The following is a 21,088-nucleotide window of genomic DNA, read 5'->3' on the forward strand; positions in this document are numbered from 1 at the left end:
CAACCTGAAACATCACCCATTCCTTCTCTCCAGAGATGCTGCCTGTCCCGCAGAGTTCCTCCAGCATTTTGTGTCTGTCTTTGGTGTAAACCAACATCTGCAGTTCCTTCCTACACATGTTTTCAAATTGTGTGTTTGCACTAATATCTTATTTTTGTTTTGCAGTCTTTCTTTACACTGACCTATGGAATTTATGTATAATATATGTATACTCTGTTTTTGTGTGTTGCCTGAAACTATGTACCTGTGATGATGGTGCAAGCAAGATTTTCTATTGTACTGTTACCTCAAAATACTTGCACTCAACAATAAAATCACCGTGACTATTGGATCCTCCAATAGCAAAGAACAACGTTGTTGAGATTCTTGAAAGGTTAAAGATTTATAAACTGTAGGTACTAAAAAGGGTTGCCTCTACTTAAAGGAAGCAAATCTGATTCAGATGGAATGCATCCATGGTTGCACAGGGAAGTTAGGGAGAAAATTACAAAGGTCCTGCTCATAATCTCCCAAACATCTTTCGACTTGGATCAAAAATCTGTTGGTGGAAGAAATCTAAAACAATAACAGAACGCTGGAAACGTTCAGCATATCTAACAGTAAAAGTGGAGAGGAAAACAACCGATGTTTCAGCTCGAGGACTCTTCATCAGAACTGGAATGGTGAGGGTCAATCAATTTGCAACGAGGGTCAGGTCAGAGAACAGAGGGAATGTTTGCTACAGGGTGCAACTCAACGTTTTCAAGATAATAATTATGTTTAAAAAACCCCATAAATGGTTGAAATAAGTTGAAATCACACAAATTGATAAAGGAAGGTACAGAAAAAAGGTGATTAGCCTAAAATTGTTTAACACGATATTAACTTGAAACAAATAGTATAGATGTGGAATGGGGTCTGAGATTTGGAAAATTGCAAACTTCCCAGTCTTGTTCGAAATAGTGTATAGGGGAAACTCAGTACTATAATTACAAACCGGTCATTTTAAATACAGTGGTGGGTTTAGAGACAGGAGTCAGTGAGAGGATGAACAGTCACTTCGACGAGTCTAGATTGATGAGAGAAAGCATAAATGTGTTTAAGGTGGTGTTTTGATGATCATTCAGTGAGGGAATCAAACCTGTACACAGCGAGTGGTTGGGTCCAAGTGGAGGCAGATTGAACAGTGGCGTTGAAAACAGTGATGGAAAAAAACAACAGAAATGCGGGTAGTAGGAGTGTCTGGGTGGCTCTAACACCGAATGCAGGGGCTGAATGGCCTCTTCCCGTGCTGAAACCACGCTGTGAGCAGCTGACATCGAGGGACTGCCTCTGCTGCCGAGCAGTGCAAGCAGCAAGTGACAGTGTCTGGCTAGTTACCGAGGAGATTCCTCCCGCCGTTATACTTTCCAGGACAGCCTTCTCTCCCCGAAGCAGCGCCGATGGCAAGCGGCGGCGGGCACTCCAGCCCGGGCACCCCCGGGGACTCGGACACAGCGCCGGTCACCGTGCAGACCAGCGGCAGCACCGGCTTTCATCTGTCCCGGACCAGGTCCTGCGGCGCCGTTCTCATTCTGTTCTTCATTAACATGTTGAATTACATGGATCGGTACATCATTGCAGGTGGGTTACCTCAGTTGAAAGTTCGTTGAGAGTAAACTCCGTTACTCTCTCTCTCTCTCTTTCGTTGCGAGTCACAGCCCACGCCGGTGACAATGCCAGGAGTCTGTCGCCCCGGCTTCAGCTCCGCTTCCCAACAAAGCGCTCGGGGAAGGCATTGCTGAAGGCAAACTCATTGACAAAGCAGAGGACTTCTCTGCCTGCTCGCCTCTCCGCTGAGTTGCCCCGTAGAGTTGTGGCAGCTTCAGCAAAGCGGGGGAATGCTACAGACCCGGGTTCGATTCCCCGCCGGGGCGTTATTCTTCTCTTGGCCGAAGGGTCAACAATAAGCGAGGATAGATTCAGAATCGATGGTGAAAGTACAGAAGGGTGGAAGGCGAAAAGCCCAATCACCCCGATGGGGGTCCAGAAATCTGCCTAAAAGGCAGAGAGTCTCGCCGCACCCGGACAGTACTTCCATATGTCACATAGTTGTGCAACAAAGTAACAGGCCGTTTGGCCCTCTAACATTTCCCATCGCCAGTAACCCGAGTTCACTTTTGACCTCGAGTGTTGTCAGTGTGGAGTTTACTTGTTTTCCCTCACATCTCAAAGACTTGCGGTTTGGTAGTTTTATTGGCCGCTGAAAATTGGGGAGAATAAAAATGGGATTAATGTGGGATTCTTGTTAAGGGGCAGTTGATATTGGCATGGACTCAATGGGCCGAAGAGCCTGTTTCTGGGCTCTGGAACTCTACTGCCCTATGTCCATACAGTCCATTGTAATTATCTGTATTAGTCCGTTACTAGACTGTATTAGTCCCCACAGTCTTCTATGTCGTGGTATGTTCTTGAAGGGCTATGATCCTGTAGGGTTGTGGTCCTTATGTTGGAAGGTGGGAAATTCTTGATCAACTGTCAGAGACAGGATGGGCCAAATGGTCAACTTCTGTTATAAATCTCCTGATGTTCCACAAACATGGGGAGTTGACTGGCGTAGTTATTGCTCTCATTGTGGTCAAGGCACTGCTGAAGGCAGACTCATTGACAATGACAATGAAGGAGTGGCATTTTATGTCGATCAGGATTGTGTAGGACTTGGGGAGACCACATTCTCGACCCGAGTCAGAGGCTTGGTTGCTTTTAGATGACATTATATGGGCATCTGGGCCAAAATTGGAAGATGTTACCCAATACAGGTCTATATCTTCTGACGATCATTTCATCAGCCTGGATCTTATCGAGGTTTAGTTTAGTTGAGTATAGTTTAGAGATACAGCACAGAAACAGGCTCTTCGGTCCACCGAGTCTCCGCTGACCGGATATCCCTGCACATTTACACAATCCTACACACACGAGGGACAATTTACATTTATACCAAGCCAATTAACCTACAAACCTGTACGTCTTTGGAGTGTGGGAGGAAACCGAAGATCTCGGAGAAAAACTACACAGGTCACAAGCACAACAGAACGTGCAAACTCCATACAGACAGCACCCATAGTCAGGACCGAACCTGGGTCTCTGGTGCAGTAAGGCAGCAACTCTACCACTGCGCCACCGTGCCCCTCCTGAACAAGGTGTACAAGATCATGAGAGGAGTTGATAGGTGACTGCGCAGTCTCTTGCCCAGAGTAGGGGAATTGAGAATGAGAGGACATAGGTTTAAGGGGAGGGGGGAAAGATTTAATAGGAACGTGAGAGGTAACGTTGTTACACAAAAGGTGGTGGGAAAATTGAACAACTGCTGGAGGAGGTAGCTGAGGCAGGTACTATCATAACATTTAAGAGGCATTTGGACAGGTACATAGACAGGGTAGTTTTAGAGGGTTTGGGACTAGTGAAGATGGGACTAGTGAAGATGGGGCATGTTAGTGAGCATGGGCAAGTTGGGCCGAAGGGTCGGTTTCCAAATGAGAAACCATTTGGATCACTCTATGCCCACTGCGAGTATCAGGTCTGACATATAAGGGATGGGTGGGGGACAATGGAGGAAATAGTGGGCTGGGGGAAAAAATCAACCATTTTATTTTTAAGACACCCTGTGGTGTCATCAGAGATACAATTCATCCAGACCTCACATTCTGTGTTCGGCAAAGACCTTTGTTTCTGGTTATTGTACTGTATTTCTCAGCCTTGGGTTAAATATCCAGCCTGTTCACAAATTAGTACAATGATGGATACAGTTTATTTTTAAACTCACCCTAAAATTCTTAAGATAGACACAAAGTGTTGGAGTAACTCAGCAGATCAGGCAGCATCTCTGGAGAAATTTAATAGGTGATATTTAGGGTTGGTAACCTTCCTCAGACTGACACAGTTGGTTTGTTAGCTTGACTAATTATTCATTAATTCAATATTTTATTTACATTAGTTTTGTATTTTATAGAATGTTTCAAATAATAGAATAAATGTAGAACCATTGACCTTTAGAAATGTTCTTTTTTTCCCCTAAAGTAGCAAAATTGCTTGACAAAGTAAATGGAGGACATTCTTTTAAACATAAGGAACTTCAAATGTTGGTGTATAAAAAAAGACACTAAGTGCTGGAGTAATTCAATGGGTCAGGCAGAATCTCTGGAGAACATGGCCACTGAATATTTCTTTGACTGGGGGAATGCAATGAGTCAAGTGGTCTGACCGTGAGCAGTAGAGCTCTATGGTTTTAAAACACCACATTATTTCTTGAAACACCACATAATTTCCCCTTGTTTGGCAATGTGCATGAAAGACTAACCACACACTGGATGAGAAACATGTTTGCAAAAACCATTTGCACCACCTTCAATTGATTTTTTCCTGGTGTAGATTGATGTTTCCTTTATAGCTCCTATGGATGTCTCATTAGTTTCCAAGTTTACCCTTGTGAGTAGATCTTAAAGAGATAAGAGAGGAGTGCTCAAAGGTGGTATTATAACGCATCCTTGAACTGCAAATGGAATTGGGATTGCTTCATAATTCTCAAGCTAAAAAGTATAGTTAGTACCCACAGAACCTGTAGGTTAGTTCCTACAGGAAGTGTGAGAAATCAGCCCTGGAGCCCATAATGCCCCTGTCCCAGAGGTTCCCGGAGGTTTGTGTCAGTCTCCCTACCTGCTTCCACTACCTGCAACCTCCGGCAACCTCCTACAACCTCCAGGAACTGCACGGAAACCTTGGGTGGGGCGCAAAGTCTCCAGAGGTTTCCGTTCAGGTTTCCTAAGTGGGACAGGAGCATAAGATGCAGCTCGTCTTCCTGTTGGCTCAGAAGCAGTTCTCTCGCCTCCAAAGATCTTGGATTCAAGCCCCACTTCAGAACTGAGCACATAACCTGGGCTGACTCCAGTATAGTAGTGACAAATATTATACTACTGGACTGTTGGCCATCAAGGAAATGGTGTGAGTTATCCACTTTATAAATCACTTGGGGAAATTAAGCGGTAAAAGATAGTTTAGTAGATTGCATAGGTGCACTTTAATGACCAAAGCTCTACATTCATTTTCCATTGTGGTACTGATTAATCTTTGGTGCATTTGTATCTCTTCTGAGGATCTTATCATCACAGCAAGGCCAGTCATTACTCCTCATTCAAGGTAGCAATTTTATGTAACCAAATGGATTTCTCAGGGCAGTCAGCAGTCAATTAGAAACTGTGTGAAAGAGAAGTCACATCTGGGCCAGATTAGATCAGGATGACAATATTCCTTCCTTCAATGACAACAGCAAATTAGCATGTCCCAATGATGTGTGGGTTTGTTGGTTAATTCACCTCTGTAGATTACTGTTAGTGTGTAGGGAGTGGATGAGAAAGTGGGGATAGCATAGAACAAGTGTGAATGGGTGATCGGGGGTCGGCGTGGAAACGGTGACTGTTTCTATGCTGTATCTCCAAAAAAAAGTGTTCTCTAGTGTCAGATTGCCCACTATAATCGGAAAATTCTTAGTGTTTAGATTATATCCACATCTAGTCAATGTTGATTCATTAGTCCCACCGTCAATGCCCTCTGTCATTCTGTAATCAAAAGGAATGCCAGCAAGTTCTATTCTCAAACAATTAGCTCCTCTTTCTCGAACAATGTTTTTAATTAATAAAGGAAAGTGTACGAAAACAAATAATTGAAACCTACCTAATATTCTAAGGATGTTTAAGAAAGAACTGCAGATACTGGAAAATCGAAGGTAGACAAAAATGCTGGAGAAACTCAGCGGGTGAATCATCTATAGAGCAAAGGAAATAGGCAACGTTTTGGGCCGAAACCCTTCTTCATATATTTCAGACGAAATAGGCCGAAACGTTGCCTATTTCCTTCGCTCCATAGATGCTGCCTCACCCGCTGAGTTTCTCCAGCATTTTTGTCTACCTACTATTCTAAGGATTTTTCTTTGGACTTTCTCAAGGCAAGGTTAACGTCTGTAAGCTTCAACTTAAAGCTTGTTCATGTCTGGAAGTAGCCTATTTTTTTTTACACAAGAGCTGGAGTAAGTCTGCAGGTCAGGCAACATCTATGGAGACTGGAGAAGGGTTCCAACCTCTAACATCACCTATCCATGTTCTCCAGAGAAGCTGCCTGACCCACTGAGCTACTCCAGTACTTTGTGTCACTTTTTGTAAACCAGCATCTGCAGTTCCTTCTTTCTATTCTCTGTTATTTTGAGTTTTTAATGGGCAGGATCTGGCTAATCTAGGGGATGATGATGAAAGGGACCTTTTACCAGCAGTCAGTAGTTAATGCCCATTCTTGTTTCCCCTTACTGTCTGTGTGCCCCATGCGCTGGGGAAGGTGAGCCAGGATTTTGACATCGTCAAATGGTCATTATAATTCTGTCAGGATAATAAATATCTTGGAGAGAAACGTGAAAATGACGCAGTGTCCATGCACCTGCTGCTCTCGACCTTCCCAGGGTATATGTTGCATGTTTGGGAGGTGCTGTCTAAAATAACGGTGAGTTGCTACAGCACATCCAGTAAATGGTACACACAACAGCCGTAGTGGATGGAGTTATCAAAGAAGGTGATACATGGGGTACTTTGTTCGCTCGTGCGTCAGGCGATGTATAGCTCGCTGTTGGCTTCTGTCGTCGTCCAACATGTTGACAGAATTGGTCGCCCGATGCGTCGCAGAGTTCATCGTGTCGTCGTTTCCAGGGATCGCCACGAGGCGGCTTCGGTCATGATCCCCATGGGGTACTGAATAATCAATGGTTTACTTGAGCATTGAATTCTCAACCTGTCTCCCCCCCCACAGATAGTTCAAAAAAGGCTGACAAGGAAGGACTGGATCAAGTTTTTCTTTGCAATTGACAAAGTATCTTGGCCTATTCAATCTCCCGGTTGCCAAACACTTTAACTCCCCTTCCCATTGCCACACTGACCTTTCTGTCCTGGGTCTCCTGTCAGAGAGAGGCCAAGTGCAAATTGGAGGACCAACACCTCATATTTCACTTGGGCAGCTTACAAACCCAGCGGTATGAATTATGATTTCTATAACTTCAAGTAACTCTTGCATTCCATCTCTCTCCATCCCTCCCCCACCCTAGTCATCCTACTAGTGTCCCTCTCGTCCTGATTAGTTTCTCTGTTTCACTCATTAGTTTCACTCATTGTCTCCTTCTTCGCAGTCAACATTGGACTATTGTGGGCTCCACCTGCCCTTGATCATCGTTGACGGCTTTGATTTGTCCTTTTGCATACCTTCCATTCATTTGTTCTTCATATCTCTAGTTTGACTCTCAGTCTGAAGAAGGGCCTTGACCCAAAACATCATTTGTCCGTTTTCTCCAGAGATGCTGCCTGACCCACTGAGTTACTCCAGCATTTTGTATCTATCTTCTAGCCAAAGATCTGTTGGGTTCCATTTCCTCCAGTGTATGTGCAATCAATGATAGCAGACCCCAACCACCCAATTACAACAAACGTGTCAGAGGATGTCAATGTCTGGCATCTTACTATTAAAAAATCCTTGACTCTGAGCAGCAACATTGAACATCAACAACTATATTAAAAATTATTGTGATTCTTGTTTTCTGCCAGTATATACCATCTGTTGTGTTGCACTGCCTTAGCCCAATTTTATCATCACATTGTCAACATTATCTTTTTGTTGTCACGTGTTTGGTGACAGGGTCGGCATAAAACAGGAGAAAATCAATGGAGGAAGGGAATCTAAACTGAAGTAGGTGGAAGTTGGCTGGGAACCTATCAATAAATAATAAATTAAACAAGCAAATGACAAAAAAAGAACCCGCCAGTGAACAGGAACTAAAGAAGAACCTGCCATCAACAGGAATTAAAGGAACAGTAGCATTCCTTGAGAAAAAGATACAAGTACTGGAATAATTCAGTGGTTCAGGCAGCATCTCTGGAAGACATGGATAGGCGATATTTTGGTCTGGGACCCTTCTTTAGGATCCCTTATTCTAGAGATACTGCCTGGCCCACTGAGTTACTCCAGCACTTTATTTCTTTTTTAGTGAACTAGCATCTGCAGTTCCTTGTGTCTACAGTAGCATTTCTTGATCCAGTTTGTTTTTAAATAAGAGAAACCTCTGGAAATATAGAAAGCATTGGAGAAACTCATGGGTCATGCAATATGTCTGGAGAACATGGCTAGATTGCCGTTTTGAGTTGAGATCCTTCTTCAGGTCGTATATCCATATCCTCTAGAGATGCTTTGTGTCTTTCTTTTGTATTTGCAGTTCCTTGTTTCTCTCTGGAAATATTCAGCAGGTCAGGCAGCATCTGTGGAAAGATAAAAACATTTTGAGGTAATTATAGAAACATAGAAAATAGATGCAGGAGTAGGCCATTCGGCCCTTCGAGCCAGCACATCCATTCAATATGATTATGGCTGATCATCCAAATCAGTATCCTGAACCTGCTTTCTCTCCATACCCCCTGACTCCGTTATCTTTAAGAGCTTTACCTAACTCTCTCTAGAAAGCATCCAGAGAATTGACCTCCATTGCCTTCTGAGGCAGAGAATTCCACAGATTCACAACTCTCTGTGAAAAAGTTTTTCCTCATCTCCGTTCTAAATGGCCCACCCCTTATTCTGAAACGGTGGCTCATGGTTCTAGACTCCCCCAACATCGGTAACATGCTTTCTGCCTCTAGCGTGTCCAAGCCCTTAATAATCTTATATGTTTCAATAAGATATCCTTTCATCCTTCTAAATTCCAGAGTATACAAGTCCGGCCACTCCATTCTATCAACATATGACAGTCCCGCCATCCCGGGAATTAACCTTGTGTACCTGCCCTCCCTCTATAGCAAAAATGTCCTTCCTCAAATTTGGTGACCAAAACTACACACAATGTGGTCTCACCAGGGCCCTACATGTGATTAAGTAGCTGCACCACCTTTGAGTACTTTCATTACTGCTTTTTACTTTTATACTGCCAGCTGTCCAAAGAACCTTTGGTATTTTTCCTGAGGTGGGATTGCCAACTGAACACAGTCGATAGTTTGATCAGGTGCACATAGCTCCCTGCAATTCAGAAAACGCCTGCCATTGCTTTCAATTTTATTTGAAATAAAGCTACAGAAAATTCAAAAGCTGTGTGAAGATGTTTATTATTACAAAGAGTTGCTAAAAGATTGAATCACTCATTTAGAGGAAAATAGACGTGAGCAGCAGCAGATTGCGAAATGTATGAAACAGCCGCAAAATGAAAGAAGGAGATAAGAACGCAGACCCCCCTCTCTTCACCCCACATTATTTTTAACCATTTGCTGCACCTGATAAAATGATGGCATGCATTTTTGTAGCCTGGGCTGGAGGTTAGAGGAATCCAGGTCCATGCTAGTGTACGAATGATATATTGTAGTGTACGAATGACAACTTGTAGGAACGCAAACTCTCGTGTTCCTACAAGTTGTACCTTCACATTTACCATCCCTGCATGAGGAGTATTTGGCTTTCCATAGGAAACCACATGGGAGTGCTTTTGTTTCTCCTTCTGGCTTGTGTTGCCTAGGCAGTGATACATACAGGTAGACTCAAAATGCTGGAGTAACTCAGCGGGACAGGCTGCATCGATGGAGAGAAGGAATGGGTGACGTTTCGGGTCGGGACTGATAAATACAGGATGGAATGTGCGGTGGGCAGTGGTTCCCAAAGATCAAGCCTTGGGGACAATGCCATCTCCTGAGACATTTGATAAGCTGGAGACCCTTGGGATAAAGGAGTTAAATAAACTTTTAGTATACATGACATTAGCCATGAACAAAATATTCTTGTGATGAATGAGGCACAAGTGATTGGGCATAGAAGCCCCCTGAATTCATTAGAAGCTCTGGGTTCTGCAGAGGAATTCTGGTCCGTGTGAGTGCAGTGATTTTTGCCCGAACTTTGGGGAAATCAGCTAAAACATCTAACGTGGGACGAAGGGCTTGTTAATTGCATTACTATTCTACATTCTCAAATGCACATCCTTCTCACTGAAGGAAGTGCAAGAAATCCATGTTCCCCTACAATAGGATACCTGTGTCATGTTGTGATGTGCAAGTTGACACCGATTTACTGGGACCACATGGAGCAAGTCCAAGCTGGAAAGTTGAGAGTGAAGACACGAGAGATGTAGATGTTTGAACCCTGAGCAAAAAGCAAACTGCGGAAGGAACTACCAGTTTGAAGTTTGATCTGTATTTTATGAGGAGTTACGATGAGGGATTACGTGAAGAGCCCGCTCAGCACACATGCGCGGCATACTTCAAAGCAGCGGTGTGGAATCACAGATAGACACAGTTATTGAAATAAACATAGTAAAGAAAAGGAGACATCAGTTATCAGTTTGATACCCATATTATTGAGGGTGGGAGCGGAGGGCACGTAATCCCTCATCGTAACCATTAAATTGTTGCATGATTGTGCCAATTCAGTTGTTTTGACTTTTGGCAAAGTTACTGACATGTGGGCTGAGTTAATTGTGAAGCCCAAGTAGTCCATGGTTGTGGATGGCTTCAACTTAGATTTATCTGGATGTAAGACAAATCCCAAGGTTTCAAACAAGTTAGTTAAAACAAATGTAGGTCCCTTGCAGTCAGAAACAGGTGAGTTGATCATGGGGAACAAGGATATGGCGGACCAATTGAATAACTACTTTGGTTCCGTCTTCACTAAGGAAGACATAAATAATCTGTCGGAAATAGCAGGGGACCGCGGGTCAAAGGAGTTGGAGGAATTGAGTGAACTCCAGGTTAGTCGGGGAGTGGTGTTGGGTAAATTGAATGGATTAAAGGCTGATAAATCCCCAGGGCCAGATAGGCTGCATCCCAGAGTACTTAGGCTATTAAAAGTAGCTCCAGAAATAGTGGATGCATTAGTAGTAATAATAAACGAGAAAAACTCTTTAGATTCTGGAGTATTTTCCTGATGAGATTACGATGAGGGGTACGTGAAACGTAACCCCACTTTTTTAAAAGGAGGGGAGAGAGAAAAATCACAGATTACCGACCAGTTAGTGAAAACACCGGTAGTGGGGAAACTGAGAGAGTCAGTTATTAAAGATGGGATAGCAGCACATTTGGAAAGTGGTGAAGTCATTGGACAAAGTCAGCATGGATTTACGAAAGGTAAATCGTGCCTGACGAATCTTATAGAATTTTTCGAGGATGTAACTAGTAGCGTGGATAGGGGAGAACCAGTGGATGTGCTGTGTTTATCTGGACTTCCAGAAGGCTTTCGTGGAAGGTCCCACATAAGAGATTAGTATACAAACTTAAAGCACAAGGCATTGGGGGTTCAGTATTGATGTGGATAGAGAACTGGTTTGGCAAACAGGAAGCAAAGAGTAGGAGTAAACGGGTCCTTTTCACAATGGCAGGCAGTGACTAGTGGGGTACCGCAAGGCTCAGTGCTGGGACCCCAGCTATTTACAATATATATTAATGATCTGGATGAGGGAAATGAAGTTTGCGGATGACACTAAGCTGGGGGGCAGTGTTAGCTGTGAGGAGGATGCTAGGAGACTGCAAGGTGACTTGGATAGGCTGAGTGAGTGGGCAAATGTTTGGCAGATGCAGTATAATGTGGATAAATGTGAGGTTATCCATTTTGGTGGCAAAAACGGGAAAGCAGACTATTATCTAAATGGTGGCCGATTGGGAAAGGGGGAGATGCAGCGAGATCTGGGTGTCATGGTACACCAGTCATTGAAGGTAGGCATGCAGGTGCAGCAGGCAGTAAAGAAAGCGAATGGTATGTTAGCTTTCATTGCAAAAGGATTTGAGTATAGGAGCAGGGAGGTTTTACTGCAGTTGTACAGGGTCTTGGTGAGACCACACCTGGAGTATTGCGTACAGTTTTGGTCTCCAAATCTGAGGAAGGACATTATTGCCATAGGTATGTTTCCTAGGTATGATACCTCTTGCGGATGTCGGGACTGTCTTATGAAGAAAGACTGGATAGACTTGGTTTATACTCTCTAGAGATTTAGGAGATGAGAGGGGATCTTATAGCTTTTACAAAATTCTTAAGGGGTTGGACAGGCTAGATGCAGGAAGATTGTTCCCGATGTTAGGGAAGTCAGGGACAAGGGGTCACAGCTTAAGGATAAGGGGGAAATCCTTTAAAACCGAGATGAGAAGAACTTTTTTTTTCACCAGAGGAGTGGTGAATCTCTGGAACTCTCTGCCACAGAGGGTAGTTGAGGCCAGTTCATTGGCTATATTTAAGAGGGAGTTAGACTGTGGCCCTTGTGGCTAATGGGGATCGGGGGTATGGAGAGAAGGCAGGTACGGGATACTGAGTTGGATGATCAGCGATGATCATATTGAAGGGCGGTGCAGGCTCGAAGGGCCGAATGGCCTACTCCTGCACCTAATTTCCATGTTTCTATGTTTCTAAGGTTTCGAACAACTGTTTGGTAGCTGACACAGCTGATATGCCAATTCCATGGTCTTGCCTACTACTAAGATATCATCAAGATATGCCATGACCGTATGTTTTTGTCTTCTTAATATTGCCAGGGCTGGTTTTAGTATCTTGGTGAATAATCTTGGGGCTGATGTTAACCCATTGGGTAATGCTTTAAACTGCCATAGCTGCCCCATCCAGGTAAATTTTAGGTATCTACGATGATCCTTGTGAATGGGTACTGAATAGTAAGCATCTTTGAGGTCAATGCTTGCCATGAAGTATCCTTTGGAAATCAGTTGTTTGGCAGTAACCAACGTTTCCATTTTGAAATGTACATACTTAACAAACATATTTAGTGAAGTTAAGTCAATGATGATGCGACACCCACCATCTTTTTTAGTTTTAGTGAATATATTTGACACAAATTCCAATCTGTTTATTTATTCATGTGTGTATATATTTATATAATGGTATATGGACACACTGATCTGTTTTGTAGTAAATGCCTACTATGTTCTGTGTGTGGAAGCAAAGCAAGAATTTCATTGTCCTATCGAGGACACATAGAAACATAGAAACATAGAAAATAGGTGCAGGAGTAGGCCATTCGGCCCTTCGAGCCTGCACCGCCATTGATGTGATCATGGCTGATCACCCAACTCAGTATCCCATCCCTGTCTTCTCTCCATACCCCCTGATCCCTTTAGCCACAAGGGCCACATCTAACTCCCTCTTAAATATAGCCCATGAACTGGCCTCAACTACCTTCTGTGACAGAGAATTCCACAGATTCACCACTCTCTGTGTAAAAAATGATTTTCCCATCTCGGTCCTAAAAGGCTTCCCTCTTATCCTTAAACTGTGACCCATAGTTCTGGACTTCCCCAACATCGGGAATAATCTTCCTGCATCTAGCCTGTCCAACCCCTTAAGAATTTTGTAAGTTTCTTTAAGATCCCCCCTCAATCTTCTAAATTCTAGCTTGTACAAGCTACTCTTTATTTCCTGTCTGCCAGCCAGTTCTCTATCCACATCAATACTGAACCCCCAATACCGTGTGCTTTAAGTTTGTATACTAATCTCTTGTGTGGGACCTTGTCGAAAGCCTTCTGAAAGTCCAGATATAACACATCCACTGGTTCTTCCTTATCCACTCTACTAGTTACATCCTCGAAAAATTCTATAAGATTCGTCAGTCATGATTTACCTTTCATAAATCCATGCTGACTTTGTTCAATGAATTCACCACTTTCCAAATGTGCTGCTATCCCATCTTTAATAACTGACTCCAGAATTTTCCCCACCACCGATGTTAGACTAACTGGTCTGTAATTCCCCGTTTTCTCTCCCTCCCTTTTTAAAAAAGTGGGGTTACATTAGCTACCCTCCAGTCCTCAGGAATTACTCCAGAAACTAAAGACACATGACAATAAACTCACTTGAACTTGAACTTGAACATGCTTTTGCAGGGCCCTATAACAGGCACCATGCAGGAACATGCAAGTGTATGGAGATCTTTATTTGAGACTGCCTATTTTACTTAAGTCAGATTTTACTTAAGTCGGAATCACCGGCCCTGTGTCTGCGCTCACCAAGAGTATTAACTGTCTCTGTGGTGTCCAGCTGCATCCGAGGCACGCACTGCGGCACGTGGCCTTCAGGGTAAGCACTGCCGCCATTACCGACTTGTTTCTAGTGTCAACTTGAGTGATTGAGTGATGTACAGTGTTGTGGAAATGGCAAATTGCCTTGATTGCATTTGGGACTGAGTACAGAATTGTTTACGTAAGCGCAAGCTTACGCAAGTTGCCTATTGCGTATGTCGGGGAGTGTTTGTACAACTGGAAGGATTTATATGCAATGCTTTAAAATGGTTGAAAACAACACAGAGTGTGTATCGAGTCTCTGGTCTATGTTCCCAGCAGGTGAAAGTGCCCATCAGAAGTAGAATCCTTTGAGACTGAACCCTCACTACGGAAGTTTAAAGGAAGTCAGATGTTATGTGGAGCAACAAGCTAAGACCTGGAAATTCAGTCTGCCGAGAACACGCAAAGTTTCTCAGGGACGTCTAAGTTTTATTTTCTATGGAAAAAATAGATAATTCAGGAAATCAGTAAATATAATGAGATATAATGAGGTAGCTGGAGACCAAGTAAGCATGATTGTAAATGAGATTCTGAATTTACGTTCCAGGAGTGAAGCCCAGAATCCAGGAGCACATATTGGAAACTAAAGAATGAACTGCATACTCATGCTTCATTATGTGTGTCTCATGCTTTAAAATGTACTGACAAAAGAGGGCAGAATTGACTTTGAACCGCTGGTATGTGCTTCCTGTCAAGGATGCAAAAATAGAGCAGGTCTTGTGTGGCTGTTGTGGTTGTACTTTTCATGTTATCAAGATCTGTCTAAGAGCTTGACATCAAATGCATTACTTTTAAGTTCAGTCACTTGTTTTAAAAGACACAAGATATAAGGGCTGAAGTACACCATTCAGATCCTCAAACTCATTTTGTCCTTCAAGAAGATTATGGCTAATTGATCTCAATCACTTTACTCCTGCTCTTTCTCCATGTCCCTCGATCCTAAGGCCACAAGATCATAAGACAAAGGGGGAAAATTAGGCCATTCAGCCCATTGAGTCTACTCTGCCATTCGATCATGGCTGATCTATTCTTCCCTCACAACCCCATTCTCCTGGCTTCTCCCAATAACGTTTGATGCCCTTACAAATCAAGAATTTATCAATCTCCACTTTAAAAATGCCCAATGTCTTGGCCTCCACAGCCGTCTGTGGCAATGAATTCAACAGATTCACCACTCTCAGGCTAAAGAAATTCCTCCTCATCTCCATACTAAAGGTGCGTCCTTTTATTCTGAGGCTGTGGCCTCTGGTTCTAGACTCTCCCACTACAGGAAGCATCCTCAGAACATCCACTATATCTAGGCTTTTCCCTAAACAATGGATCCGTCTCCGCAGTCCTTGTGATTGAGAACTAGAAAAGTCACCATTCGCTGAAGAAATTTCTCCGAATCGCAGATCATCAATGGCATTTCTTTAAAATCCCAAAATGGGCATTTTCTCCTCAACATTATTCTCTGTTTGCCTGTTGCCGCCACTCACTGAGCTCATTTTTTTCCATTCTCATCACAAGTCAAATTCCCACTTGGTTTCACGTCATCAAAAAAATCTCTGTTTATAAACAATGACAAAGCCTCCAGATTTCCAAAGCAGAGAATGACAAAAATTGATCCCCTTCTGAAGAGATTTCTACACATTTCAGTCCTAAATGGCCTACCTCTTATTCTGAAAGAGAGATCCCTAGTTCTAGATTCGTTATCAAATGAGATATTTTCCCTATTTCTAACTTCATGGAGTTCTCTAAAAACCTTGTACGTTTCAGTATCAAAGATGTATTGGTTGGTAGGTTAATTGACCACAGTAAAGTGCCCCCTAGTGAGTTGTGGGTGCTACTATCTGGTAGGAGTCAATGGCAATGTGGGGAGAGTAGAATGCATTGACGTAAAATGGGTGCCTGATGGTTGCCATTGACGTAGTGGGCCGATGGGCCAGTTTTGTGTTATGTGACTCTTGTCAACTCTCATTCTTCTGAAGGAGGATTGATTCATTCCCCATTAACTCCCAGTTCATGACAGACTAGTATCCAATGAACCAATCAAGCAAAATCTTCCCAATATTCCCTCACTTTTAAGTAAGAAGACCAAGTCTAAGATGGTCTCACCAAGGCACTTGATAATTGTAGCAAGACATCCTTACTCCTGTACTGAAATCCTCCAGCAACAGATAATTTATCTTCATAATTAGCTGCTTCACATATAGTACATATTCAGTGCATATGCAGACACAAAAAACTGCAAATGTTGAAATCTTCAGCAAAGAGCAAACTGCAGGGGTGGGAACTGAGCAGGTCAGGAAGCCTGTGAAGGGAATGGACAGACGATGCTTGGGTAACTGCCTTATAACATAACGGTATGAACATTGAAATCTCCAATTTATATCATTGCCAATGCCCCCTCTCTTTCCCCCTCTGCTCACCACCCCGCTCCCCCATTACCCTAGGGTGCACACATTTTCCCACCCTCAGTCACTCTGCTCCTCTTCCAAAGGCTCATCTTCATCACCAAGTCCCTTTATCCCCTCCACTTTCCCCTCCCCTCAGTCCTCTTCCACCCATATCCCGCCCTCTGCTTTACATTTCACTTCTCTTCTTTCGTTATCTGACACCACTTTTACCTCCTTTTCACCTCTCGTCTTTGTCATTTACTCCACCCGCCTGCCAATCAACCAAACCCGCAACATCCTGTCCAGTCCCTCTGCTGATGCTGCCTGAGCCGACACACAGAATCATTTGAATATTTCCCCATCTCACCGTTTGAAATTTCTCAGCATTTGTGAATCATACCAGAGTGAACTATTTTCCCATGTGATCCTCCACCGGCCACATCTTACCCACTCATTCATTTTGTTTATATTCTTATCACTGATCCCACTCCCAGTTAGTTTTACTTTAACAACACACTTGCACATATTACATTTGAAGCAAATCAGCCAAGTCTCATCCTGAACACAGCTAAGACTAAAGAGATGGTGGTTGACTTTGGCAGGTCCAAGCTCCCCCTTCAGCCGGTCAACGCTGCAGGGGCTGACATTGAGGTGGTGCAGACATATAAATACCTTGGAGTGCACCTGGATAACAAACTGGACTGGTCTGTGAACTCTGACACTTTCCACAAAAAAAGGCCAGAGAAGACTCTTTTTCCTCAGAAGGGGGCTCAAATCCTTCAATGTGCGTAATGATGTGCTGCACATGTTTTACAACACTGTGGTTGCAAGTGTTATTTTCTACGCTGTTGTCTGCTCGGGCAACAGCATTTGTGCAAAAAACAAGAAGCTGGACAAACTGGTTAAACGAGCTAGCTCAGTGCTGGAGGGGAGAGTAGACTCTGGGATGGATGTGCTTGAGAGGCATATGAGGCACAAGGTGACGACTCTGGGCACCCCCTCCATGTAATTCTGGAGAGTCAAAAGAGCACTCGGAACAACAACCGGCTCCTCTCCCTGCCCTGTAGAACGGAGCGGTTCAGGAGATCCTTCACCCCTGCAGCCATTAGATTTTATAGGCTGTAGGGGGATGCATTCTTGCATTTTTTAAATTGTTTTAATGTATATTATTGGTCTTTTTACGTATTTATTGCTCTCAGGTAGTTTCCACATTATATTTTATGTCTTTTCTGTCTGCGTTCGTTTTGAATGTGTGGGTTTGTTGGTTGGGGGCTTCTGGACATCTGAATTCCCCTGAGGGGATCAATAAAGTATTTATTATTATCATTATTTTTTTTTAATTTAAGTCTTTGGTGTAGTGTGAATTGTTGAGCCCCCAGTACCAATCCTTGCAGTACCCCACGAATGACAACCTTACAAACCCAGAAAGTTCCCTTTATCCTCACTTATTTTTCTATTGACAAGTAGAGACTGGCACCTCAATTAAGGGGGGGGGGGGGGGGGGGGCTTCTACTTCCTTAGAAGGCCTAGGAAGTTCGGCATGTCCCCAACAACTCTCACCAGCTTCTACAGATGTGCCATAGAAAGCATTTTATCGGGATGCATCGGGAAAGGCTCCATCCAAGACAGCAAGAAATTGCAGAGATTTGTGGACACAGCCAAGACCATCACACACCAACTTCCATTCCATTCACTCCATCCACACTACACGCTGCCTCGGTAAGGCCAACAGCATAAACAAGGATGTCACACTCTGGCCACTCCCTCTTCTCCATTCTCCCATCAGGCAAAAGGTATAAAGGTGTGTAAACCCACACCTCCAGATTCAGGGAATTTCTTCCCAGCTTATCAGGCAACTGAATCATCCTACCACAACTAGAGAGCAGTACTGAACTACGATCTACCTGTGAATTGATGGAATTCCCTGCCACAGAGGGCAGTGGAGGCCAAATCACTGGATGGATTTAAGAGAGAGTTAGATAGAGCTCTAGGGGCTAGTAGATCAAGGGATATGGGGAGAAGGCAGGCACAGGTTATTGAAAGGGGACGATCAGCCATAATCACAATGAATGTCGGTGCTGGCTCGAAGGGCTGAATGGCCTCCTCCTCCTGCACCTATTTTCTATGTTTCATTGGAGACCCTTGGACTATCTTTGATCAGGACTTTACGGGCTTTATCTTGCACTAAACATTATTCACGCCACAGCCTTTATCATGTATCTATACATGGTGAATGGTTCGATTGTAATCATGTATTGTTTTTCTGCTGACTGGTTAGCACACAACAAAAGCTTTTCACTGTACCTTAGTACACGTGACAGCAAACTAAACTCAAACCGTTCAAGGTTACTGCAACAGTGCTGGAAATCTGAATTAAAAAAATCCTCAAAATACTCAGTAACAGCAAAGAGTGAAACTGAGCTCGTGTTTCATTAGATGCTATCTGATCTGTTAAGGGTTTCTAGCACTTTCTCATTTTAATCCCTTGCTTATTCCCTCCAGTGAAAACTGACAGGATATCCCTATGAACACAAATGAGCTGGACCTGAATAGCACATTTTAAATATTTTTTCCCCCTCAACATCTACATTGTTAGGACTACAGAGTGCTTTGTCGACCTCCGCTCTGCTTTATGCACAATGTACCACAGGCTGCTGGCATCTGCTGACTAAAATTAATTGGTAACTGATAGAAATTGCTTTCTCAATTACATGGGGGGCTCTAGGATACTTGTTTACTGCATCAACTAACGGCTCTAATTGACTCTCTCCAGAGATAACACCACCTGGATTAAGCCGTTGTGTTTTTATTTGTCTCTGCCTAATCTTTCTCAGTTACATCTTGTGAACTCCCGGGATAGTTGTCCTTCTCTGATGCTGAGTTTGGTCCCAAGGCCCCTGTCTTTAGAGATTGCTGAGAAGCTGCAAAAACCAAGAGCTGGTTGACCTAAATAATGGTTCTAGGAAGGGCTATGTCACCGTGTTTTTACTGAGATTAAAATGTGATAACATTGGAAGGAAGACAAGGCAGTGTATCAGTCTGCAAGCAAGCTTTGTATCAGTGTTGAGTGGTCTTCTGCAAACTTTGCATCACCACCTCTGCAGTGTTTCTGCTGAAAGCCTTCAGGCATGTAAGGTATCAGCTCCAAGTATGCCCCAGTTATTAAGCTTTTTTTTTTAGATTTTAGAGATACAGCTCGGAAACGGGCACTTTGGCCCACCGAGTCCGCGCCGACCAGCGATCACCGCATACACAAGCACTATCCTGCACACGAGGGACAATTAACAGGGGGCCAATCATGCATGTGTTTGGAATGTGGGATGTCACACGTGTGCATGTGCATGTGCATGTGCATGCTACAAACGTGCATGCGTTTGGAATGTGGGAGGAAACCGGAGCACCCAGTCACAGAGAGAACGTACAAACTCCGTACAGACAGCACCCATAGTTGGGATCAAACACCGCGTTTCTGGCGCTGTAAGACACCAACTCTACAGCCACGCCACCGTGTCACCCCCCAGCTATAGCCATGGAGTGTCTCACTGTCTCACAGTGGGAAAGCTCCACGGCAGGAGAACTGCTTGAAGATTGGCATGAGCTGGATTGGCTCCGAGCACAACAATTCGAGAAAAGGAATAATTAGTACAGTATACTCTTGTGTGAACACTTGTTTTGTATGTTTTAATGGGGATGTGAGCAGTTTAAATACCACGTCATTCTTTGTCTTGGATAGTTTTGATCTTATTTAGTTTTGTTCTGCCAGGGAAGCGAAGAGGAATTTTCTGATGCCACTTTCCCCTTCATCAACCCTGGTCTTTTTGCCAATTGACTTACAAACCCACATGCCTTTGGGACTGTGATAGGAAACTGGAGCACTGGTTTCCTCCCACAGGTGGGATACTGTCCTTCAATAATTGTAAATTTAAAAACAAGAGTAGGGAGGTTATATTCCAGCTGAGGTAATCAGGGACGGCACATTGGGACAGCAGTGTAGTTGCTGCCTTACAGCACCAGCGCCAGAGACCAGGATTCAATCCTGACTACGGGTGATTTCTGTACGGAGTTTGTACATTCTCCCTGTGACCTCGTGGGTTTTCTCTGGGTGCCCCGGTTTCCTCCCACTCTACAAAGACGTACAGTTTGTAGGTTAATTAGCTTTGGTAAAAATGTGAAATTGTGTAAAATTGTTCCTAGTGTGTAGGATTGTGTTAGTGTACGGGGTGATGACTGGTCGGCGTGGACTCAGTGGGTCGAAGGCCCTGTTTGCATGCTGTATCTCGAAAGTCTAAAGATTTGGCCTGGGTTTCCTGGAACTTTACAACACATTGGGCAGACCACAGCTGTTGCCCTGCAGGCAACCCTAATGACTATGCTATAGGAAGGATGTAGTTGTTCTGGAGAGGGTGCAGAGGAAATCCAACAGGACGTTGTCTAGGGTGAAATGTTTTAGTTATGAGGACTGGCTGGAGAGTCTCTGGAGCAAAGGAGGTTAAGTCGGGGCATGATTGAGGTCCAGACGCTCCCCGACTTGCGTAAAGGTTACATTCTGTAGACCCATGCTTAAGTCAGATGTTAACCATATAACCATATAACCATATAACAATTACAGCACGGAAACAGGCCATCTCGGCCCTACAAGTCCATGCC

General features: G+C 43.7%; 1 protein-coding gene across 1 annotated transcript in view; it reads left to right on the forward strand.

Annotated features, from left to right (window-relative positions):
• Positions 1–209: 209 nt before the first annotated feature.
• The window catches only part of LOC129710681 (protein spinster homolog 1-like), a 64,961-nt gene continuing 44,082 nt past the window's right edge, over positions 210–21,088 (forward strand). Inside the window, exon 1 of the mRNA XM_055657846.1 lies at positions 210–1,602. Within this exon, the coding sequence (XP_055513821.1) occupies positions 1,422–1,602 (181 nt within the window). The 5' untranslated portion in view covers positions 210–1,421. The remainder of the gene's footprint in view (positions 1,603–21,088) is intronic.

This window comes from Leucoraja erinacea, chromosome 28 (assembly GCF_028641065.1).
Source record: "Leucoraja erinacea ecotype New England chromosome 28, Leri_hhj_1, whole genome shotgun sequence".
NCBI classification, from domain to species: Eukaryota; Metazoa; Chordata; class Chondrichthyes; order Rajiformes; family Rajidae; genus Leucoraja; species Leucoraja erinaceus.